At 38.8% G+C, this 21,305-nt stretch overlaps 1 protein-coding gene across 2 annotated transcripts in view; it reads left to right on the top strand.

The window, feature by feature from the left end:
* syt7a (synaptotagmin VIIa) overlaps positions 1 to 21,305 on the top strand; it is a 100,762-nt gene that overhangs the window by 37,683 nt on the left and 41,774 nt on the right. For both annotated transcript variants that reach the window (XM_072435439.1, XM_072435438.1), the window contains exon 2: positions 19,205 to 19,308. In XM_072435439.1, coding sequence (XP_072291540.1) covers positions 19,205 to 19,308 — 104 coding nt within the window. The remainder of the gene's footprint in view (positions 1 to 19,204; positions 19,309 to 21,305) is intronic.

Genomic DNA, 21,305 nt, shown 5'->3' with positions numbered 1-21,305 from the left:
AAGAACATTAATTTATACTTTAGAATAAATAAGCTTCACAAGATGTGGTGTGGTGCCCGTGGTCATCGGAGCACTCGGGGCAGTGACCCCCAAACTGGAGGAGTGACTACAGCAGATCCCTGGAAAAAACATCTCAGTTCAGAAAAGTGCAGTGCTATGAACAGCAAAGATACTGTGCAGAACCCTCAAGCTCTCTGGACCCGAGCTTAGAAAAAGGGACAAGACCACCCACGGTTTTTATATATAAAAGTAATGATTGAATTTTAAATGTAATTTGACAGACTTGTCTTGCCATTGTCTTAAATGGGGTGGATCAACTTACCATAGTGACTTTCTTGGATACACTTTATTATAAAATATTTTAGGTAAGAAATTTACCTAAACTGTTAATATATATTTTATATCTTGCAAAATGACCAAGCAACATGACAAAAAAGTTTAGCTCTGAATGAAATTGCTTTTTTTTTTTTTTTTTTCTTCATGATTTTTCTTTATGTTTTCAATTTAGAATGTAATATTCAAATCAAATGTTAGCTTTTGAGATTTAATGGTTGTCTCAACTTACCCCAGTCTACCTCTATCCACATGCCTCATCTAAACATTAGGTATAGGGCCATTATTTTATTTGATATAAAATAAAATAATGTGTTGTGATATAAAAACTGATTAACTTGGCTGTGGGAAAATGTCATATTTGAAACAAAAATATGTTTTCTTAAGTCTATTATCCTCTAATGAAAACATGTAACGTAAATGGTTATTTAAAGGTCCCTCTTAAATCATACACTCGGGTTCTAACTGTCTATCTGCCCTGACACTTCCTGGCTAGGTCGATGTTCTCGAGAGCTCTACAATTGGTGTAAAGGTCACGATGAATACAAATCAGAGAGCGCTGGTTTGTCCTTTAGTCATTTAACAGACGTGGCAGAGCCCTGAGAGGTGGCCTCTCCTTCTCCTAAAACATCTGGCTCATTACACACAGTGGGAGGAATATCTCTTCTGAAGGGACTTAATAAATCAGCAGCTCTCCAGCTCATAATATCAGGTGTCCAGTGACCTGGTGTGTTTTCTTTCACAACAAGACTCAAACAAAGGATAACTAGAGATGGAAAGCAACTGGATATATACAGTACTTTTACTTATTTTTTGTATCTTTTACTTCAAGGTCACAATGAGTTCATTGATTTGTAAATTGATTTGGCAGAAGTTTCAAATGCCCTTCCAGATACAACTCAAGAGTAATCAGGCTTTCAAGAGTGTCGAGTTCTTATCTCTACTCTTATGGCTCATCATTTTGCACACTCTTTTACAACTGTTAATACTGGCTTGTGTAAAGTTACATTTTAGTTGAAAACTCAAATTAACAGAGATTCCCAGTGATGATTCAGCCTCATTTCATTCCTCGCTGCGTGGAAATTAGAGGGCTACTATAATTCCCCCTGTCGGCTACACCTGCCATAGTTGGTCAAAGAATATCCTTGTTATGAAGTAAGGGTGATAATGTCAAGCAGGTGTGAGAGCTTTCTGTGTGTCATTCTGCTTAACCAGCTGCCATTTGTTTGTGCAGTCAGCCGGAAAACATCCTCCATTGTGTAACTCTGAGGTGGCAGTTAATGAGAGGTATAAACTACAGGGTTGACTAGTATTTTACACAATATTTTAATAATCAATTTTGTTTGTTTGTTAGTTTATTTTAGACAGGGACAGTGCACAATATACATTAACCTTATCAGGAGAGAAACATTGTACCAGGTTGTTGCTCAAGTGCTAATTTCCACCTATAGTCCCTGGGTAGGCTGAGGTTATTAAGTCCCACTGAGGGGACTTGTGTTGGACATGTTTTAGTGGTAGGAACCCTAACCCTATGCAGACACGGTGAGAACATGCAAACTCCACACTGAAAGGCACCAGTGATTTGACCCGATTGAATCGATGGCCACAGCCACGTTTCGACTGATTATGGTCCCTCAGAATGGTTCACTTTGGAGCACCTTGGGATGCTTCTGTTCTGCGATGATGGTCTGTGTTTCTATGCACAGGTCCTGGCTCACAGGGGTCTGCTATGTGAGCAAACAAAACTAATATTTTCTCCGTAATTGTCTGTTATTATTTCTTCAAAATAATATTTTGAGGCTGAAAAAAAAAAAAAAAGAGAAAAAACTGGTATTAGTAATAGTAAAGTTTGTGGCGCTGTGAGATATGGCTATAACTAGAGTAAACAAGACAAGATGTGAGTGCTGTGCGGCGATAAACAGGAAGCAGCTTCGTTTTTCTAAGTTGGTCAGATAGAGTCAGTGTTTGGGGAGAAATTATTATTTCTTATTTACAGTATATCTGTGTACGGTCACAAATGGTAAATGTTTAATTTTGTGATTTAGGAGTTATTTAGCAATATATCATAAGACGGGTCAGCAGAGTAACAACTCAAAAAGGGCTAAATATATGTTCCAAAATCGTGTCTTGTTTAATCTGAAGAGAGAGTACCGGTTTAGTGACTCGTGCTATAACCATAAAATCCAGAAACCAAAATTATTTTTGGTGATTTATTTATCAAGTAATTAAATCAGTAGGGTTGAAAAGACAACAGTTTCCCAACAAGTAAGATTTACAAGCTATAGCATATCAACTTTCCGAAGCTAGGGGTTTGGTTGAACTGGGGTTTTCAACCTTATGAATCAAAGAGGTAAGGCAGGGCTGCGTTGGCAAACTACACAATAGAGAAAGATTTGCTGGGAAAACTTATTGGCGGAAATTACCATCTTGCCACTTTGCATATTAAGGCCACAAGGCTGAGATCAACTTACTGTTTCAGGCGCTGTCCGTGTCCTGTTTCCGGGGTGACAGATCCGTGGAACTGAGCAGCGGGAGCCTTGGAGCAGTCTCAGCAATGTGTGTACCAGCAAAGATTCCATTCACTTCCGTCCGGAGTGTCAGAACGGGCGTTCTGAGGCGCTGGGACTGTTTTCATCTGAGATTGCGTTCTTACTTGTTCAATCATCTCATGCCAGTGAAATGTGGTCAGGACAATCAAGGCAAATAGTGACTGACCAATCAAATCTGAAATTACTGTGTGTCCCAACTATGTATACATTTTTCTGCAATATATCCAAATGAGTCTGTTTTCCCCTCACTTCTGCTGCTGAAGCTTGGCGGGAAGTCACTGTGTCTTTTAGAGGCCTCTACAGGCCGCTGAGCAATACTGCGCAGGAAACTTGATTCTTCTTCTCCCACAGCTGCGCAGTCTGTGACCGATTTAAGAGGCCCGTTCATGCTTTGCTCTCCAACATGAGTTTTTATAAACAGAGCGGATAGCAGCTTTTTAAGAGGTCTTAAGAGGTCTGAAGACAACACAGCCTTAAAACCACGCTGAAGCGAACATCATCATCACCAAGTTTCTGACTTCAAAAAATATTTTAGAGAGACTTTGTTTGTAGCTAAGGCTCTGTTCACGTAACATATAATGCTAATTTGTGTAATGAATTAGTTTGATCTTATTTAATCCATTCAGCCTTTTTTTACAGTATGGGACTATAGTAGGATGAGCGTAAGCCCTCCACATCGGAGGCTCGGGTTTGAAACCTACCCTTGCATATTAGGTTTTTTCACTTCACAAATATTGATGAACACCCCAAGTCTGCTTGCCCATCTATGAAAGCTCCTGTCTTCCGGGGGCTGAAAGCGAGCTAGACTCTGGGAGGTAGAAGCACGCGTGGCCCCTTCAGACTCCTTAAACAAGCCTGTATGGTTCACTTTTGGCAGTGGAGACACTTTTGAACCGTCCTGATCCACTCCAAAGTGAGTGGAAACATGCCTCATGATGACTTCACAAGAGGTGAATGTATGACTTAATCAAATTTTAATCTAGAGCAATTGTTTCAAATTGTTAATGATGAGCTTATTAATATCTTATTTATGAAGATAAGTTTAGTGTTTTTAAGTTTGGAACTAGGACTACACCTAATGCACACATCTTCCTTTCTGTACAGTGGTTTACAGTATTTTTAGGACATATTTTGACCTCCGAACCTACATTTAAGTTTCAAAACAATTGTCCATTGCTAATGAATTTCTATGAACAAAATGATTACATGCTGTTACAATATGAAAGAGGGTTGAATGTCCTTAGGTAGTGTGTAATTAAGTTAAAGTGGAAGGAAAATTGCTAGACCTCCCTCATCCCCTGTACTTGTGGAAAACTGCATTTCCCATGAGCCTCTTGATTGTATTTTGGTTTGGAGGAGCAGCTGTGGTGTTGTCTATAAGTCTCAGTCTGGTGGCCACGAGGCAGCTGTAAATTGTTGACAGACACAAAGCTCACCCACATGAACAAACAAGACTGGTGGTGACAGACAGCAGCGGCCATTTCAGATGACCCCAAATTTATGGCAAGTAAATGATACTGATAGACCTGCAGGCTGCCACTGAAAATGAAAACTTGACAAGAGCACATGTTAGAATGTATAGAGATCACTGCAATTAGGATGCAAATTACTGTTATATTAATTCGTCCTCCTGATTCAGGTTTTAGTTATTCACACAACCAGGCAAACCAGTGGTGAACAAGACAAGGAAAATATATGTATATTATATAAATATATGTTATTGATGATGCCAATATTTGGAGGTTTGGCTCTAGTAACATATGACAATCTAGGAAATTGTCATATTTTCTATGACAGCCTACTTTGCACAAAAAATGTATTTCTATTTTAATGTTCCTAGGTAGAGAATGTTTTGGTTCATGTTGGTATGTAGCCTTAACTTGGCTCACGCCAGATTGATATTGTAATATCAATATTAACCAGGACAGGCTTTTGTCAAAAGTGTCGGGAAAAGGTGAAATGTCGTGATGAATATTTGGCTTGGTCAACGTGTCACAACAACAGGAACAAGCTGAGAAATCAAACTGTTGTTAAATCCAGTCAAAGAAAAGTACAGACTTCTTACCCATCTATAAATAAACAAAGCACTTCTATGTGGATGTTTAAAAAAAACAAAATGGGCCAAAGTATGTCTGACGGCGTCACCATGTTTGTTTAGGTTTGTCCTAATGACTGCTATGATGCTATGATGTGCTGTGATTGGTCAGGCCCACTCAAACCACACAGCGGGAGCCTGACCAGAGGGATTCTCTAAATCTTAATCTCATCCGTCAGCAGCGGCTGCATCAGTAGCACACAGAGCAGCTGCTTTCTATCAGTGCAGTCATGTCCAATGTGTTTGTAATCAAGACTAAATCAGCGCTACACTGTTACTGCAATATTTGAATTGTACATGTTTACCTCGTATCTCTGGACACTTTATGGTCATGTTTATGAACATTAAAATCTAAATCTTATGTACCGTCCTTTTAAGTCATCGATCACATCATTTTGCTGTGATTGCTTATTCTTTGCATTATAGTAGTAATTATTAAATGTCTTTTTGGAAGAACCCCCATTTGGATTGGAATGTGTAATCCACTAAACTATATTGATGATAGGAAGCATTTCATTACTTTAATTTGCCCTTGCTGTGTCATTGGCGTGGTGGTGCTGCTGGTTGGCTGTCCAGCTGGAACCTAAAAGCAGAGGAGTATTTAAATCTCTTTCTTCTGACACAGAGCCAATATGGAGGCCGTCCCAGGGGCCCGCACTCTCTGCTACAGCCCTGATGAGGATGGGAGCGGCGGGCCACAGAGGAGCTGCTCCCATAATGCACTGCAGCTGATAAAATAGGTCACCTGAGGAGAAAGGTGTCATAGGACGTAATCTTCAACAAATAATTGTAGCTTATCTGTGCTATTTATCTGTTTTTACGGCTATTGCATGTAAACATAGCGTCACTGAGCTCTCTTTAGCTCACCTGTCACACACGCACACTTTTCTCTCATCAGCTGATGACTGCCAGAGCCACTTGAGAGTCTTGCAGCCAGTGAGGAAGTCTGGGGAGCAAAAGAGTACAACAGACAAAGAGGAAGATAAAGCTGGGTGGCATCCAAAACTCAGTCTCCAGAAATAGCTACTCATTAAACCTGCAGATTTTGGCAGCAAACATAGAAAGTTACTTGAAATATGTGAAATCTTTTATGTGGAAGGTGCTGGCTAGGAATAAGGTTTGCACTTGATTCTCAGAAGATACAAACTTTTATCTGATAAACATTTCAGTCGTAATGTTAACACAATGCAATGCACATGGTATTGACTGAAAATGTTACCAGTAATTAAAATGATTTAAGTAAACAATATAGTACAACATGGTATTATGATTAGCACTTAAAAATATTGTGGCTTCAACTTCAGTGCTCTAATTCAGTTGTACGTGTACCTCTGGTGGGCCCGCTGCAGTTTGAGTTTAGAGGCAAATTCATTCATGTTTAACATGTTTCCTATTCATTATTAATTTTAATTTAAACCTGGTTAAGTCTTATTTTAGACCTGTTTTTCCCAATGTTATGCCTGATATGTGTTTGAAAAGTTTGAGAACCACTGCTCCACATGTTAAGTCTGATTGTGCCCATCTTCACCTCCACAGTTCCAGACAAGTATTGCTAATATTGTGAATGAATATACATTTTACTATTACACTATAGACAGGAGCAGCCAGAATAACCACATTTTATTTTACATACCTTGAGACAGTGAAAAGACATGTGGTTCAGGTTTAAGGCTGACTTGTTTTGCACTTGTCTTTTATCCATAAAGTTGGTGGTTTAAATTATAATTTAGCAAGTTTATACAGTTGTGTATTACCACCTTAGCTGTGTGATTGTGTGAGGCAGTGGTGGAAAGTGACACATTACAAAAGTAAAAGTAAGATTTAATGTATCTGTACTTTACTTGAGTCAATTTGACACTTTTTATTTTTACTTCATTACATTTGTGAGCAGATATCTGTACTTATTTCTTCACTAAACAAACAGACTTCTGTTTGTTTATGTGTGTTATTGGCATGTTTATGGTAAAGTCTATGTTATAAATACAGTTGTGATGTAGCGGGTCATGCAAGGACTCTGCTTGGCGGCTTATTTTATGCACTCTAAATGGAGGTGACTTTTGGCTGGGTTTGCGGCCAAGTCCACATGTCCAGTAGCTTGAGGCGTGGGGCTGCGGTGGTCTGGGTTTTTACTGCCTGCTCTGTCCGGGCAGGTAATAAAGTCTCTTTTCTACCGGTGCTTAATTGAATGAGCGAAGGCAAAGGTAGAGGCCTCCAGCTAGTCATGAATCTAAATGAGCTCATTGATGACAAACCACTGTCGAAATTTGCAGTGGTGCGCGTGTGTGTGTGTGTGTGTGTGTGTGTGTGTTGTGAACAATTATGTTTGCGCCTCAAGTGAAGTAAGTTCATTGTTGTCTGGTGGTGAGATTTTGAAAGGAGAGTTGGTAGAAAAGGCGGCTTCACTATCATTTTGCCGTCACTCAATTAAAGTTGCACTTGTCCTGCCAATATTTTAATTACACTTTTAATAATTGTTTTCTGTATTAGGGGGGAGAGATGGTGAGCTCATATATTATCAGTTAGGCATTAGAAAATGGGCACTCACCGCTGTGCAAAAGTTTTGATGAAAATGAATCATTGTAGCTAAAAGTGTGGCAGTAGTCTGATTTCTGCACCGTGTTAGTAGAAGCAACAAATACACAAACTACATAAACAAATTCATTCAAAAGATTAAATTGTGATTTTAGTAGTGTTTTTGTGAAAGTTTAGTATTTTATAGCCCTTCTAGGAATCTTGAGTTTATGGCTGGACACTTTAACATTGCCCCCCCCCCCCCCCCCCCCCCCCCCCCCCCCTCGTTTTGAAACGATGAAGCACTAAAGACAAAGTAGGACCACTATATGCTCCATGTTTAATTGTAAAAGGAACAGTGCAGCTGCTGCACAAATACCCTTTTGTGTCATTCAATCCACACTGAACAGCTTGATGCCCCTCGGAGCACTTGATGGCTTAAAGGACATATTATGCTAAATCAACTTTAATGAGCTTTTAACCTTATTAAAACGGTGTTCCTCATCATTATTTTCTCCAGGTTGTATTTTGATTCCTGCATGTTTGAGTTATCCTGCATTTCCTTCAAAAGAGGCTTGAGGAAATTCCTGTTTTTTCCTACCCCCTATCCCCTCCCACATCCCTGCACTTACTTGTGATTATTTCAAAGATTAAGAGTGACACAAATTAGAATTAATTATGTGATACAAGCAGTGTTCTAAAAGTCACTTTCAAAAATGAAAACATGTAAATCTGCTGATCAATACTGCAGATTACAATGAACAAAATGTGAAATGATGTTATGTTAAAGTTCAATACCTAGTATCTACAAATATGCCTAATTTAAGGCATTCTTCTGTAATATTTGCAAAGCACTTGGAAATTGAAACTCTTTGAACAAACTCATCTCTGTCGTCTGTCCTTAGGCAAATGCAATAGACTTTGAGTGTGTTTTGTTTTATAATGCCTCCCACGTATTACATCTGGAGCATCTGAGCCCTCTTTGTCTTGTACTGATGCTTTGGGCTGATGGGGAACTGTACATATGCACAAGCTTCCCAAATGGCTCCTCGATGGCATTATAGAGGCTCTGCTCTTTCTTCCTACACTGCATTTCTCGCTCTCTTCTGTCTCACATCCCCAAAAGCTCATGTGTTCCCACTCATGTCGCCGTTCTTAAGCTGACTTAAGAGCACAGATATATGAATGCAAGGAGCTGAAGGAGTGCATGTTTCTGTGCATGGAGCCTCTCACAAAACGATGAGATCATTTCAGAGGGAGGAATGCTGCGGTCAAATCTAAGAGCTCACAGTTGATTTTGACATAGCTTCATACTGTAGAAAAGAGCTCAATATGCAAAACATTCAATGGATGCTCAACATATAAACACAATTTGATTTGATTTCTTGGAACGTCTGTAGGCAGGACTTTTGACATAACTGGGACCTGAGAATCAAGCACAAGTTATTTAGCTTGTTTGCAAACAGCCGTACATTTATTTTGTTTTTATTGCAATAGATTGATGTTATTTGAGCAGTTGTACAGTTATCTCCTCTGTTAATATTACCACTGTGCCCATACGTAGGCAAGACACTAACGAGAGTGTGAACGAAATGCAGTCATGTGTCTATTAAGTGCCAACGTTTTATCTATTTTTAAACCAAAATGAATTAGTTGCTTTAAGAATAGATCTGTTTTTTCTTATTAAACACTGTTCTGACTGGCAGCACTGATAAATAAAAAGTAAAAGGTGGAAAAATGACCTTTGGGGCTGCTGCTAATTGCTGTTGTAATGACCACAGTGAACAAGAAATGCCATAAAAAATTCAATGGAATGCTGTTATTGCGCCCTCAGGCTGCCATGGGTAGATAAACAGTAAGCAATTTAATGTACACGAAGCTGGGATAATGTTAGTCAAGGTTGACTTAGTTTACAGTTTATAAGCTCATTATGGAGATGGACACTGGTCCTGAGCGGAGTATCAGCAGCCTCCATGTGCAGCTAAAGTCAATAAAGTCAAGGACATGGGTGGGCCAGTGAGTAATAGACTCTGAGTGAGCGCGTGAAGGGGCAGTAACCTCACAGCCATTTGTCTCATGCTTCCTGGTAGCAAAGCTTTAACAAGTGCAATCATGATAAGACAATAAAAGTTGGTCTAATGTTATCTGGACTGCTAGTGGATTTAGGCTAAAAATATATGAGTGTAATCAATTCTAATGCTGTTCCAGACATTAGTATTACGAAGTGGAAAACAAGTGGTGCAGTTAAAAGGCAGGGAAGGTAAATATCCCCTGTAAATGTGTTGAGGGCTTCTTGTGGCTTCCATATGAAAGTCATCCATTTCAATCATGGCAATTTATTCAGTCTTTCCGAGGTTATAGCTGAGAGCGCAGTATATGGAGGGCACTGATAGATCATGACAGTGTTGTTAAGTCATCATCAGTGAAAGACGATGGATGAAACAGTTTACCCATGTAATTATCATTTTACTATGATGATTTAAGAGACAAATACTTGTATTATTGGTCAAAATGGAAAGCATAACATAATTTCGATATTTAAACAGTATAAATAGTTCTGTAAAAAATGTTTTATCAATGTCCACTGTAAAATAAATAAAGGGTCTTTACATGTTGAGGAAACTTAATGCTTTATATAAATGGGCCCTTAATCATTTACAAATAAATTTCATGTACATTTTCAAATTGTACATTTTCTGACTCAACTTTTCAAACTTGCGAAAGTAGAATCAGCCATAAATATTAATAATAACCATGTTATAAGCACAAACTGGTTATAAAAGAAAGTGTGTGCCGGTATTTAATACTTTTATTTTATGTCTTGGCTTGTAATTAACATAAACGCTTCAGGCCTTTACTGTTATCGCTACATGCTTTTTTGATTATCCATATATATTTCAGATTTTGCCTGAAGGAAAATGTTCTATTCATTTTATGCACATTGCTTTTATAACTTCCAGTGTTAGTTAGTGGCTCACCAAGTATCCACGTGTTGAGTAGTTTTGGTGAGTCAGCGCGGCGCACTCAAGGGTGCTAATAAGCAGAAGGTGTTGTGATGGTGAAGTGTCACATGTCACTGTGCTGGTGTTGGCTCTGTGGCTGCTGTACGGAGCCGGTCCTTTAGGGAGCGCAAACAGGAGGACGTGGGTGGACTGACAGCACAGCGGAGACACAGGAGCGCACGGGGACGGAGCAGAGGTCCAGCCAGGCCAATGCAAATGACACTTAAGTACACACAACCTGTGGCTACTAGTACAGTTGTGATGCTCGTAAATGAATGAATGGAACAAAGAGTTTGGCAAGATTTTATTTACGCCTATAAATGTATCCTGCTGTGTTTTTTATTGCCATCCTTTTTCATCTTTGTCTTAAAGCATTGTTTGATATACTTGAGCTAATGTGTTTGTTTAAGTCAAAGGCAGACATGATGAAGTGCCATTGAAGTCAACGCAAACCCCACCTAGGGCTTATATATAAAAGATATATCCCCTCAACGATATTATGTCGATCCAACAGAAATGTTTTTGTCTAATAAAATGTAAAATGTCTTTAAACATTAGTTCAGGTTCAATTATCAGGTGCAGGTCTGTAAAATGAATTCATCAAGTTCAAACATATCACTTTTTTTACTCTTTTACAACATAGCATTTTAAATTGTGTGTTTAATCCGCACGTTTTGCAGCTTTTTTTGCATAAACAATAGACTAAATATTTAAACTATGCATATCTTCAAAACAATTCACATTATTATTTAAAATGGGATATATTGTCCACTCCAACCAACTAACTTATAGCGATGCTTACCACTCTTTTGACCAATTGGGTTGTATGTCTTGTTGTTCAGATGATTAATTAATCAATGGTGTCTTTGTCAACCAATTCATTTATTTTTATTATAAATTGAAATGGGACAACAGCAAAAAGAAGACGACATGGCGGGAGTTAGCTAAAGATTTGGGAGTGTGAGTTTAATCTGCCTATTTACATAAATATGCAAGAACTTTTCTGCTTGAATAGTTGATTTTGTATTTGCTCTTGTGCTGTTATTGTGTGATACTTAGAGTTACTGAATAGTTTTGAGAGTTTATGTCACGCACCCTTTTCACTCGACTAATCAATTGGCAGGGCATGTCTTTAGTCAACAAATAATGTCTTTATTTGAACTACATTTGAACAAGTGTTTTTTACTACTATGCTGTTGTGTGATTTTTTTACACACACACACACACACACACACACACACACACACACACACACACACACACACACACACACACACACTCTTGGATGTAAAGGGAGAAATAGAGATTGCGTGGACCCTGGCTGGAAAAGCAGTGCCGATTCTCTCCGTGGATCAACTTTGTTAACTACCTGGACTCCTGAACATCAATATAAAGGGATTTAGGTTTAACAACAGACTACAGCCCGATTGGCCACGTTCCTTCTCACGGACAAAATCCTTTTCGACCACGGACCACTCGAGGACTAACGACAGATAACATCGACTATTTTGATCCCACACTGGAGGGACTATGTCTCTCGGCTGGTCTGGGAACGCCTCCGGACCCCCCGGGAGGAGTGGAGGAAGTATCTGGGGAGAGGGAAGTCTGGGAGTCCTTGCTTAGATTTCTGCCGACTCACAATAGAGTATTATACCATACACAAATGTTACCATGTTTTTATTCTAAATCCATTATAAAACTATTTAGGAAAGGTACAGTTTTTTGTTACCTGTTTAAATAAGTGTCGAGTTTGACACCCCGACTCTCACAGTTCATGCGATATATTACAGTAAAAACACATTGTTACTGACTCTGAAATAACTGGAGTGAGAATTTAATCCAGAACCATGCACTAATGACACGGCTCTGACGAGTTTCAAAACAATTACCCTCTGGAAATATATATGCTTAACCCAATTGCACCACTATTATTTCAGACGGAATAAATCAGAAATTACACATAAACAGCAGTTGAATAAAAAAACATATTCAAGCCTCCTAGGGTTTATGCTCACTCAAGCAAAATGAGCAATAATTGTGACTGAGCACGATCTGCGTTATTGTCTAGCTCTAATTGAGTATATGAGGTGATTTATGGCTGCTAAATTATGTATTTGACAACATGCACGGGAGATGTGGGATGACACCATTTCTTCCCATCTGTAGCGTGTGCTGGACACATTTACATACAGCGTGCCTGAAGAGGAGAGCTGCCAGTCATGGTTATGCATAATGTTTAAAACTGTGCGCTCATTTAGTTTTGGCAGAGTGGGTGGCTTCAGTGCAACAGCTAAACGGGCTGTAACATGCCTAAGTACCTGGCAATGTTTTCAAATGCTTGTGCTCTGATAGAAAGTGTGAAATGTTACTATGCAAACAGTTCCATTATTTACTTTGAAGCAGCGTTATTCATTTCTGCCACGTTTTCCCTTTTGAATTTGTTTTATAGTCCTCTCACATGCTTCATTTTTGCACGAGTAAGCAACTGAATATTTCATTTGTAAAGATTTAATAGCAGCTTATCAAATGTGAGCTGGAGTTGCTTTTTCTTTGTGGCATTTATTATTACTATTTTCATTGCTGAGTAACATTAATCTTATATTTAAGGTTTTTCAAGATTATTTGGTTTATTGATAGTTGTGATTATTCAGGTTACAATTTATTTGCAAGAAAATTAAGTCATTTCAATTCAATCCGTATAAAAAAAGTGTACCTAATGTATGGTGCTTTTTAATGTGACTGTTAATACCACAATTGACTTTTGCATAGTTGGTTTCATAAAGCTGGTCCCACTATTGAACAGTAATGTGCTGGACATTTGTTTTTGTGCCAATAATCGTTACGTCATGAGCTTTCTTCTAATCAATACAGTATCAACATTCAGTTTATTAAAGTTTGAATATGCTACAGTTTGCACAGTAAAGAAAACACTTTACAGTCTGTGAAAATGTTTAATAACTTAGCAGCTCAGATCACAAAAGAAATCTCACTTAGTGTAAAGAAAATGTACAAATATTTTGCCCAACAAATATTCTTCCATCTTTAATTTATTGAATGATGTGCCAACATAATAATTGGCCGCATAATATTTGTAGAGTTTAGAGTAGAGAAACAATACTCTTCTTGCCATTCACCATCTCTTTTGTTTATTGACTCCAGTCTTTGAGAAAACTGTTATACAAAAGCAATAACTTCTGTGGAGACCTGAGCCATGAGGTAGATAAAAGTCATTTAAAAAAGTCCATATCACATCTTTACTGCAGAGGTAAATAAGTGGAACACACAGACAGTGGGTGAGTGACATGTGCAGATTACCCCAGGGCAGCTCTGTAGTGGAAAGTAGCTGCACAGAAGGCCTGCTTTGAAGATTAGGGCTATGAGTGTCGCAGCCACAGCTTCTGAAGTCCTAGGCCTCTCCATGAACGCTGCCCTGAACGCAGAGATGTCGTGTGGCAGGTCTGCTGACTGGGCTCCAGATCTGCCTGTCCAATTAGCAGTGTGTCCTACCCCTGAGAACTGGTCCCTTTTCTGCCTGACTTTGCTCGGCGCATGTGGGCCAGGAGCCTACATGTTCAGCCTCTCACATTGTGTGCAGAGATACACTTTCCTCCCTACTGTACACCTGAAGGCCCCGTACACACAGGACATACACTGCTGTTCAGCAAATCGAGACTATAGGTGAGCAAAATATCAAAATGTAGAGTATATATATTGTTAAAGTTGTTTTAAAGATATGCAAACATTTAATATTGATTAAATTGTAAATGGGGAAAAAAGTTATACACAAATAGCTGAAAAAATAAATAAAAATAAATGGTTGTGTTGTAAACTTTTAAATAAGGGCTTAATGTTATATCTCTGCACTTTTATGAATAGTTTTACAGACAAGGCGTGTTGATTGACAGTATATGGTCTGACCATCGTTCTTCAGTATGGCTCAGTCCTAGTTCACCTGTGTGATTGTAAAAGTATGTAAAGCCTTTTGTTTTTACGTGAAGGTGCGCGGTGTAACTTTTCAGTCACCTGTATCATGAAGATGTTACTGCTTTCCTGCAGTAAGGCATTACACTTATCTCCATGGAAACAAGAATGGTGCGACACCATGCCAAGTTACATTACTCACAATAAGAATACTTGTTTTATTTTTTATTTTTATTTTTTACCTTTTCCCCCTTTTAAAAAATATATTATATAGCTTGCACCAACTGCAGTTACAACTATACCAGACTGACATTTTTTAAATAAATATATACATTTGGACACATTAAATGTGTCCAAATGTATATATTCATTTTGAATATATTTCATTCATTTTGATATGGCTAAGGAGGAAAAACTTGGTACTTGGTTTCAAGGAGTTTTTTGAGCAAAGAAACACCCAAAATGAAAACAAAAACTTGATATATTCAGTGCCATGCTGTGGAACTTCAGGAAACACAGTCACATATCTATGGAGACACACCATTACCAAAGCTCACAAAACATACAATAAACTGAAAACTTGAACTAAGCTGCTCACAGAACGCCACCTGTGCAGTTGTCATGGGCGTGATACTAGTGGCTGCTCCCTCCCCACCATACCAGACTCTGGACTGGTACAAAGGGAGCATATGACTTGTGATATAAATGAAATAGCCGCTTGTCTTGCCTGTGAGGAGGGCCTTCCTGCCTGCTTTAGTTCACCACATGTGGGCCTTGAGCACCTCCATGTTCAGCCTCTCTGTGTGCATCCACACTAAAGACTGCTGTGCTCCGAGTCTGCATCATTTCAAAGTCTCATTTTCCTGCAGTCTTTTCTTTCAGCGTCCCTGTTTAACCCTGATACAATTTGGTCTTTGTTGTCATTCTTCAGTTCGAAAATGTTCATTCACCCCATTGCTGCTACTCAAAGCATCTCCCAGCACCGTTTGTATACTCTTTTAAGTGAATAAAACGAACTATCCAGTGAACAGAAAACAAACATTACTTTTAAGTTTACATTTTTTGAGAGCTCAGATTCTGAAGGCAAAATGGCCAGTGAAACATGTCATGTGCATCACAGGCCAATGTTTTCCCATTTTTTAATCCTTACAACATATTACTGTATGTTCATGTTTAGTACTGCTATTGAGCTTACATTTATCCCCACACTTTTGAATGCACACCTGCCAGAGACATTTTAAAAATGTAAAAGTATGGTCGCTTCAAATGGAAAGATATATTTCTGTCAAGAGCTTTGATAGTTTTAGATGAAGCAGAATTCTTTAGCTTTATGATGGCTCCTTTCTTCTGTAGCTGCACCGAGGAAGATTTCTATATCTCGCTAATACTATTGCACAGAGCATGTCCCGGCTTTCTTCCTCAGTGCATCCCTCCTCTTTCACAAAATGCCTGTTACATTTATTAAAACGCTTAGCTGGGTTCCATTTGAACATGATGTTCAAATGACTGCTGGTTTTGACTCAGCTGTCCGGACGGACATGGATCATAACCCTCTTCACTCCCTTGACCTTCACTGGGAATGCAATCCCAGATTTCCTGGACTTCACTGGCCCTTCAGACCTCATCTGTCAGAGAGCCACTCGGAGCTCTGCAGGCTCTATATATGCTCTTATCTACAGCCCAGTAGTGCCCTGTGTTTATAACTATTGCTCCCATTGCTGATTTGCTAATGGACACTCACTATTGACCTCTATGAATATGGCCAGGCCTAGTATATACTCTATTCTATTTTTAACCAGCTATTAATAGATACTCATCTTTCTGGAGCTGGAGGCACTGGCTCCTTCAAACCCTGAGGAGCTTTGCTTCAAAACATGATGTCAGAAGATGTCAATTCAATATAATGCACTGTAGTAGAGTGCAAAGAAAAGTACATGTAGAAATACAATTATCTCAATTCAATAAACACATTTGAAACTACAATTGGCTTGTGTTTGGTGAGATACAATTACAAATACCATTGAAATAGATGCACTTGTTTTTACTCTTCTTCACTGCTGCATATAGGATTCGTAAGAGGCCCCATTACACTGATTATATCTATTCCTTCACCATGTTAACAGGATCATTCAGGTTGTCTTGGTGCTGTCGATGTTGTCAGGAGATAACTGCATGGTTAAGATGTTTAGGATACTGAGCGTTCAAAGTGGTGGACATTGGAGCAGGTTGGCTGATAGTCAACAGGAGAGAGGGATGGCTTTAATTCCCAGAGGTGTCCTTTCAACAAATGACTTCTACCAGTGGCGGCGATGGAAGTTGAATGCACTGCACTAGCGGCCGTATGTGTATTGGAAAGAGCTTTATTGTAGACTGAGGAGCTGCGGGTTTCTAATTTGAGTCCAGCTAAAGAGGAATGTTGAAAGGAGCAGTGGGGAGAGTTGGTGAAAAGGTTGAAATAGTAGAATGAGAAGTTCTAAACTCTAAAGGCAAAGTGATCCAGGCCATAGGAGAAAACTGTGAAAAGAATAAGGCTAGAGAAGACCCACAGAGGCACACAGGGATTATTGCATGTAGAGCAGCAAAATAGAAGACAGAATTTGTCATTCTATTTACTGAGTGCAACACTGCTACAACAGAAAAATAAAACTGGCATGCCTTTTGGTATCATTTGCCTGGAATGTTGCTCAGTTCTACAAATAATTTATTCAATTACATGTGTATTTATTGTAATAAAAAATCCCCTTGAAAAACATGTCTTCTTTCTGTGAGAGGAGACTGTAACTTGTTTCTTGGCCTGGCTTCATTTGCTTGTCACCATTGATATAGAAAAGTATAATGCCATATTGTGGAACATTTAAGGCAAAGAACACATAACACCAGAAAAGCAACTTAAGACCTATTCATACGGTCTACACAACGATATGTTTTGCTTAGGGCTGTCTGTAAAATGGTTAATGGTTAATGGGTTTTTTGTGCATTCGGATGAGATAAGAAATGTCAATAATTTACTTGTTGTACAGACTTTATTATGGAAAAGGCAGAATGTCCTAATCCATTCATGTCGATAGCATTTTTGTTTTAGCTTAAAGTACCTGTACTGTAGTGTCAAACGTTGTTCTTTATGATTATTGGTGCAATCAGCGATCAGAAGGATATAGCCTCTATGTTTTAATCAAGTTGCACTGACACACACCCTTGACCCAAACTGTTAAACACAAGCCCCAAAAATTTCAAATAGCCTCCATGGTTTCAGGAGCTTCTCTATCCTCTGTGTTCTGGGTTAAAACAAATGTAATCACAGTTTTGTGCTTTTTACTTTTCAATTGAAAAAAAAAACATAATTGGATTGAAGAATGGTCCAAGGCAAAATATTAATATCAATTTTGTTCAAATCTAGACCTAAAATGCCCCATAGAGACATTTGGAATAGATTTACATTAAATTCCTGAACTAAAAGCCTTACTTGAAGATCTCTGAGTTTGCTGAAACCCAGTTGGTAAAATGTGAGCCATTGTTTACAGACAGAAACACAGACAATGTTTGTAATTGTTACAATTTACCGAGGTCCCTAGATAAAACTATTCCCATCCGAATAGGGCATTAGAGCCTCTTTAAGCTGAGGGGAAGTGTTAGTTTACATGGCGATTAGTATGACGCAATAGTAATGCACTGAGTAATACACTGCAGAATTGACTTGATTTTGAATGAGTATTTTTGCCTTTGTAAGTCTCTGTGTGACTCACTGTATCTCCACCTCCCTACAACTTTTATAGCCCTCATAAAAGTAGCCTCAGGTGCTACATAGACTTAAAAGTTGAGGGTAGACTGTGAAATACAATGAAGGCTTTGTCGTGATTTAATTTCTTATTTATTTATTTCGTAAGAAGTAAGTTTGCCTGAGCCCACCTGTTCCCAGAGGACAGAGTCAGGCAGAGAATAAAGCAAAGAGGAGAAGGAGGAGCGAGATGAAAAGACTAGTTGTGACAAGCTGAAGGAAGCAAAGGAGACTGAGCAGCAGACAAACAAGAGCTGGAACAGATCAAGCCTGTATTTGACAGTCAGCTGTGCCTGACACTGTTTATCACCGTATATCAGGCAATGCTGTTAATATGAAACCACACATTTGAATATATTAGCATCTTTTCCCACCGTGCAAATATCAATGGAACTGTATATCTCCAGCCCTGAAGTGGAAGCCATTGAATTGTCTGAGCAAACTGAAAAACATGGGCAGCTCATCAGGATAGATCCGCTTATTGTTGGAGAAGTGAGCTGGAAAGGTGCAAATCTCTTTTACTATTCAAACCACACAAAACAAACAAATAGATGATTTTTTTCTCTCTCTGTATGACTCTCTCAGCGCTTTCGCTCTCACCAGCACATACAGATACCCATTAATCATCAGCTTGCTTGTATTGTCAGCTCAGTAGCCCCCTTTTCACCTCTCCATCCCTCCCTCTCCCCAGCCACCGCCCTCCTCCCATTCTCAGTCTGTCACTTAACAGGCGGTGGCACCATGACATTGACGTGTGTGCCACTGACTGATGCCTGGCTACAGTTCTTTTTGCAAAGGCATTAAAAAAATAGTCAAAAGATTGTTTTTTTGAAGCTTCTTATAACATGAAATGGCAGCATATTCCAATAGACAGATTGTGTAGGTTAAGGCCCCCAGCTGACAAAAAGACTTACTGCAATGTGCAATCACCTTTATGCCATGTGACCGGTTCTATTTTTGTCGTGACATGTGTGTATACTGAAAAGTGATGAGTGGATGTTCCCTCTGGTGTCCACAGGCTCGGTCTCCCTCAGCGTGTTCCTGGTCTCGTTAGCGCTGACGGTGTGCGCTGTCTGGCTGGTGGCTCTCTGCGGCGTCTGCGGCTGGTGTCAACGTAAACTGGTGAGTGGACACAAACACGTATAACACACACGGGAGCTGTAGGTGCGTGCGGTATTGATCGCAATCGCATGGATAACAACAAATATTTGTCATCATGTGTGATGGAACCACTGTTTAGGTAAAGGCTGCTTACCTGAAGTCATAATACACAATTAAAACATGCAGATCCTGACTGGGTATTAGGACTTGATAGTATTAACAACACCTTAGTGGTTTCAACGAAATTAGTATCAAAGACTTGTAAAATATTTATATATATTTTCCATATCAAGTTTTTGTTTTGAGATACCATCAGTGATGTCACAATACTAGAATGTCCAACTCGATTTTGGTACTAAGGAATAGCTCGATACTCTATACCGATTATAATATCACATTGATGGTAAAAAAGAGACTGCAATTTTAAACACAAAATATTAACAAATTCTTAATGTTACTATGTGGTCTTAAACTAGTTCTGATAAAGCTCAAGATAATTCTAAAACTGCTCAGGAAAATTTTGTTTATCTAGTTTCGATACTGGTTTGATTAGTATGTGATTTTTGATACGTTTGACACTAAACACGCTTGTCAAAAAATACTTGGCAGTCCCAGCATAAATAACTGATACAAAACTACTTGATTAAACCTCCAGCGTATAACTTTGAAAAACAGTCTTTAAATGTTCTAAAGACAATTTTCAGCACCGTATGCATCAGAAAAGTACAATCAGGCATTGTCAACCAGGTTCTGTTTTGTACATTTCATGTCCAAAATGTAACAATACCAGGATTTACCACCAAGCACAGTTCTTATTAGACATGCACTATGAGAGTGCAAGTATGCTCCTTGAAACCTCGTTTAGATAAGATATTCTATGTATTTTGGAGTTAAAATTCTGGCCTTATCTTTATTCAGCCCTTTGGCATTGATAACACATTAATTTGAGTCATCCGTCACAAAGCTACTAGGGGCCCTATCACAAGCAGTAGTACCATCTCCACATTCAGAGCGATTTAGCTGTGCAGTGAGGAAAATTCCATCACGCCATACCAAGTCCACACAGAAAAGCCTTGCACCTTCATGCTGCGTGGCAAAGGGACTAATCCCTTTGCCACTGAGCAGCCACTGGATTAAACCACATTCAAAGAGAGATAAGAGCAACGATTGATGAAGAACTGGTGTATTTCTGAACTAACAAATATATTCATGCGTTCCTTTTATGAATAGAAGATTTTTGGTTTGAAGAACAGCATTCATTTTTGTTAACTCTGGATACTACTTTATGCCAATAAAAGCCACAAAATCCCAATAAACCCTTTTCTAAATGTGCAATATCTAGAAAAAAGTAGTGCTGCAACAAATATAAAGCCGAATTAAGCTCTTAACCCATTACTTAGTATGTATGAATTGTCATAGAAGTTACGTATTTGACTCTACAAAGGTAAAATAAAAAAAAATAAAAAAAAACACACACAGCTAATGCAACAAAAATGTTCACATGATAAATATTGAGTCCTAAAATATTGTTCCAGCTATTAAAAATAAGTCAATATAGTAATTATTGACAGGTTTAGTTGATATACTATCTTAATGAGCTAGAACATTCCACTCACTCCTCAAACATCCCCAAAGCTTCAAACGCCTGTTATAAGTTACATTGTTGATGCCACTTCTATACCACTATCTTGTCTATTAGCATTGGATCTCTGTATTAATGAAGATGTATGATCGCAGTGAAAAGACTCAGTGGCCAGTGTCTGGGCTTATTCTTTCTCTGGGCTCAGAACCGGCTCGTACATTATGGTGCGCTGATACAGTGTCAGTATCAGCGCGGAGAAGCGGAGTACAAAGACGTCGGCCTGACCTCCGGCAGAGGGCATGTCATTGTGATTATGTGCTCTGAAATGTGATTGATTAAAGGGAGGGACCCAGTCATTAGGCAGACAGTGCAGCGCTGCCCAGTCACACTCCACTCCACTGACTCTGCATGCCTTTAAAGGTAATTGATTGCGATT

Source organism: Eucyclogobius newberryi, unplaced genomic scaffold, assembly GCF_026437365.1.
Source record: "Eucyclogobius newberryi isolate DKJ021-1_F unplaced genomic scaffold, fEucNew1.0.hap1 SCAF_7, whole genome shotgun sequence".
In the NCBI taxonomy this organism is placed as follows: Eukaryota; Metazoa; Chordata; class Actinopteri; order Gobiiformes; family Gobiidae; genus Eucyclogobius; species Eucyclogobius newberryi.
The sequence above is the reverse complement of the archived record's forward strand: the minus strand, read 5'-3'. Positions and strand labels throughout refer to the sequence as shown.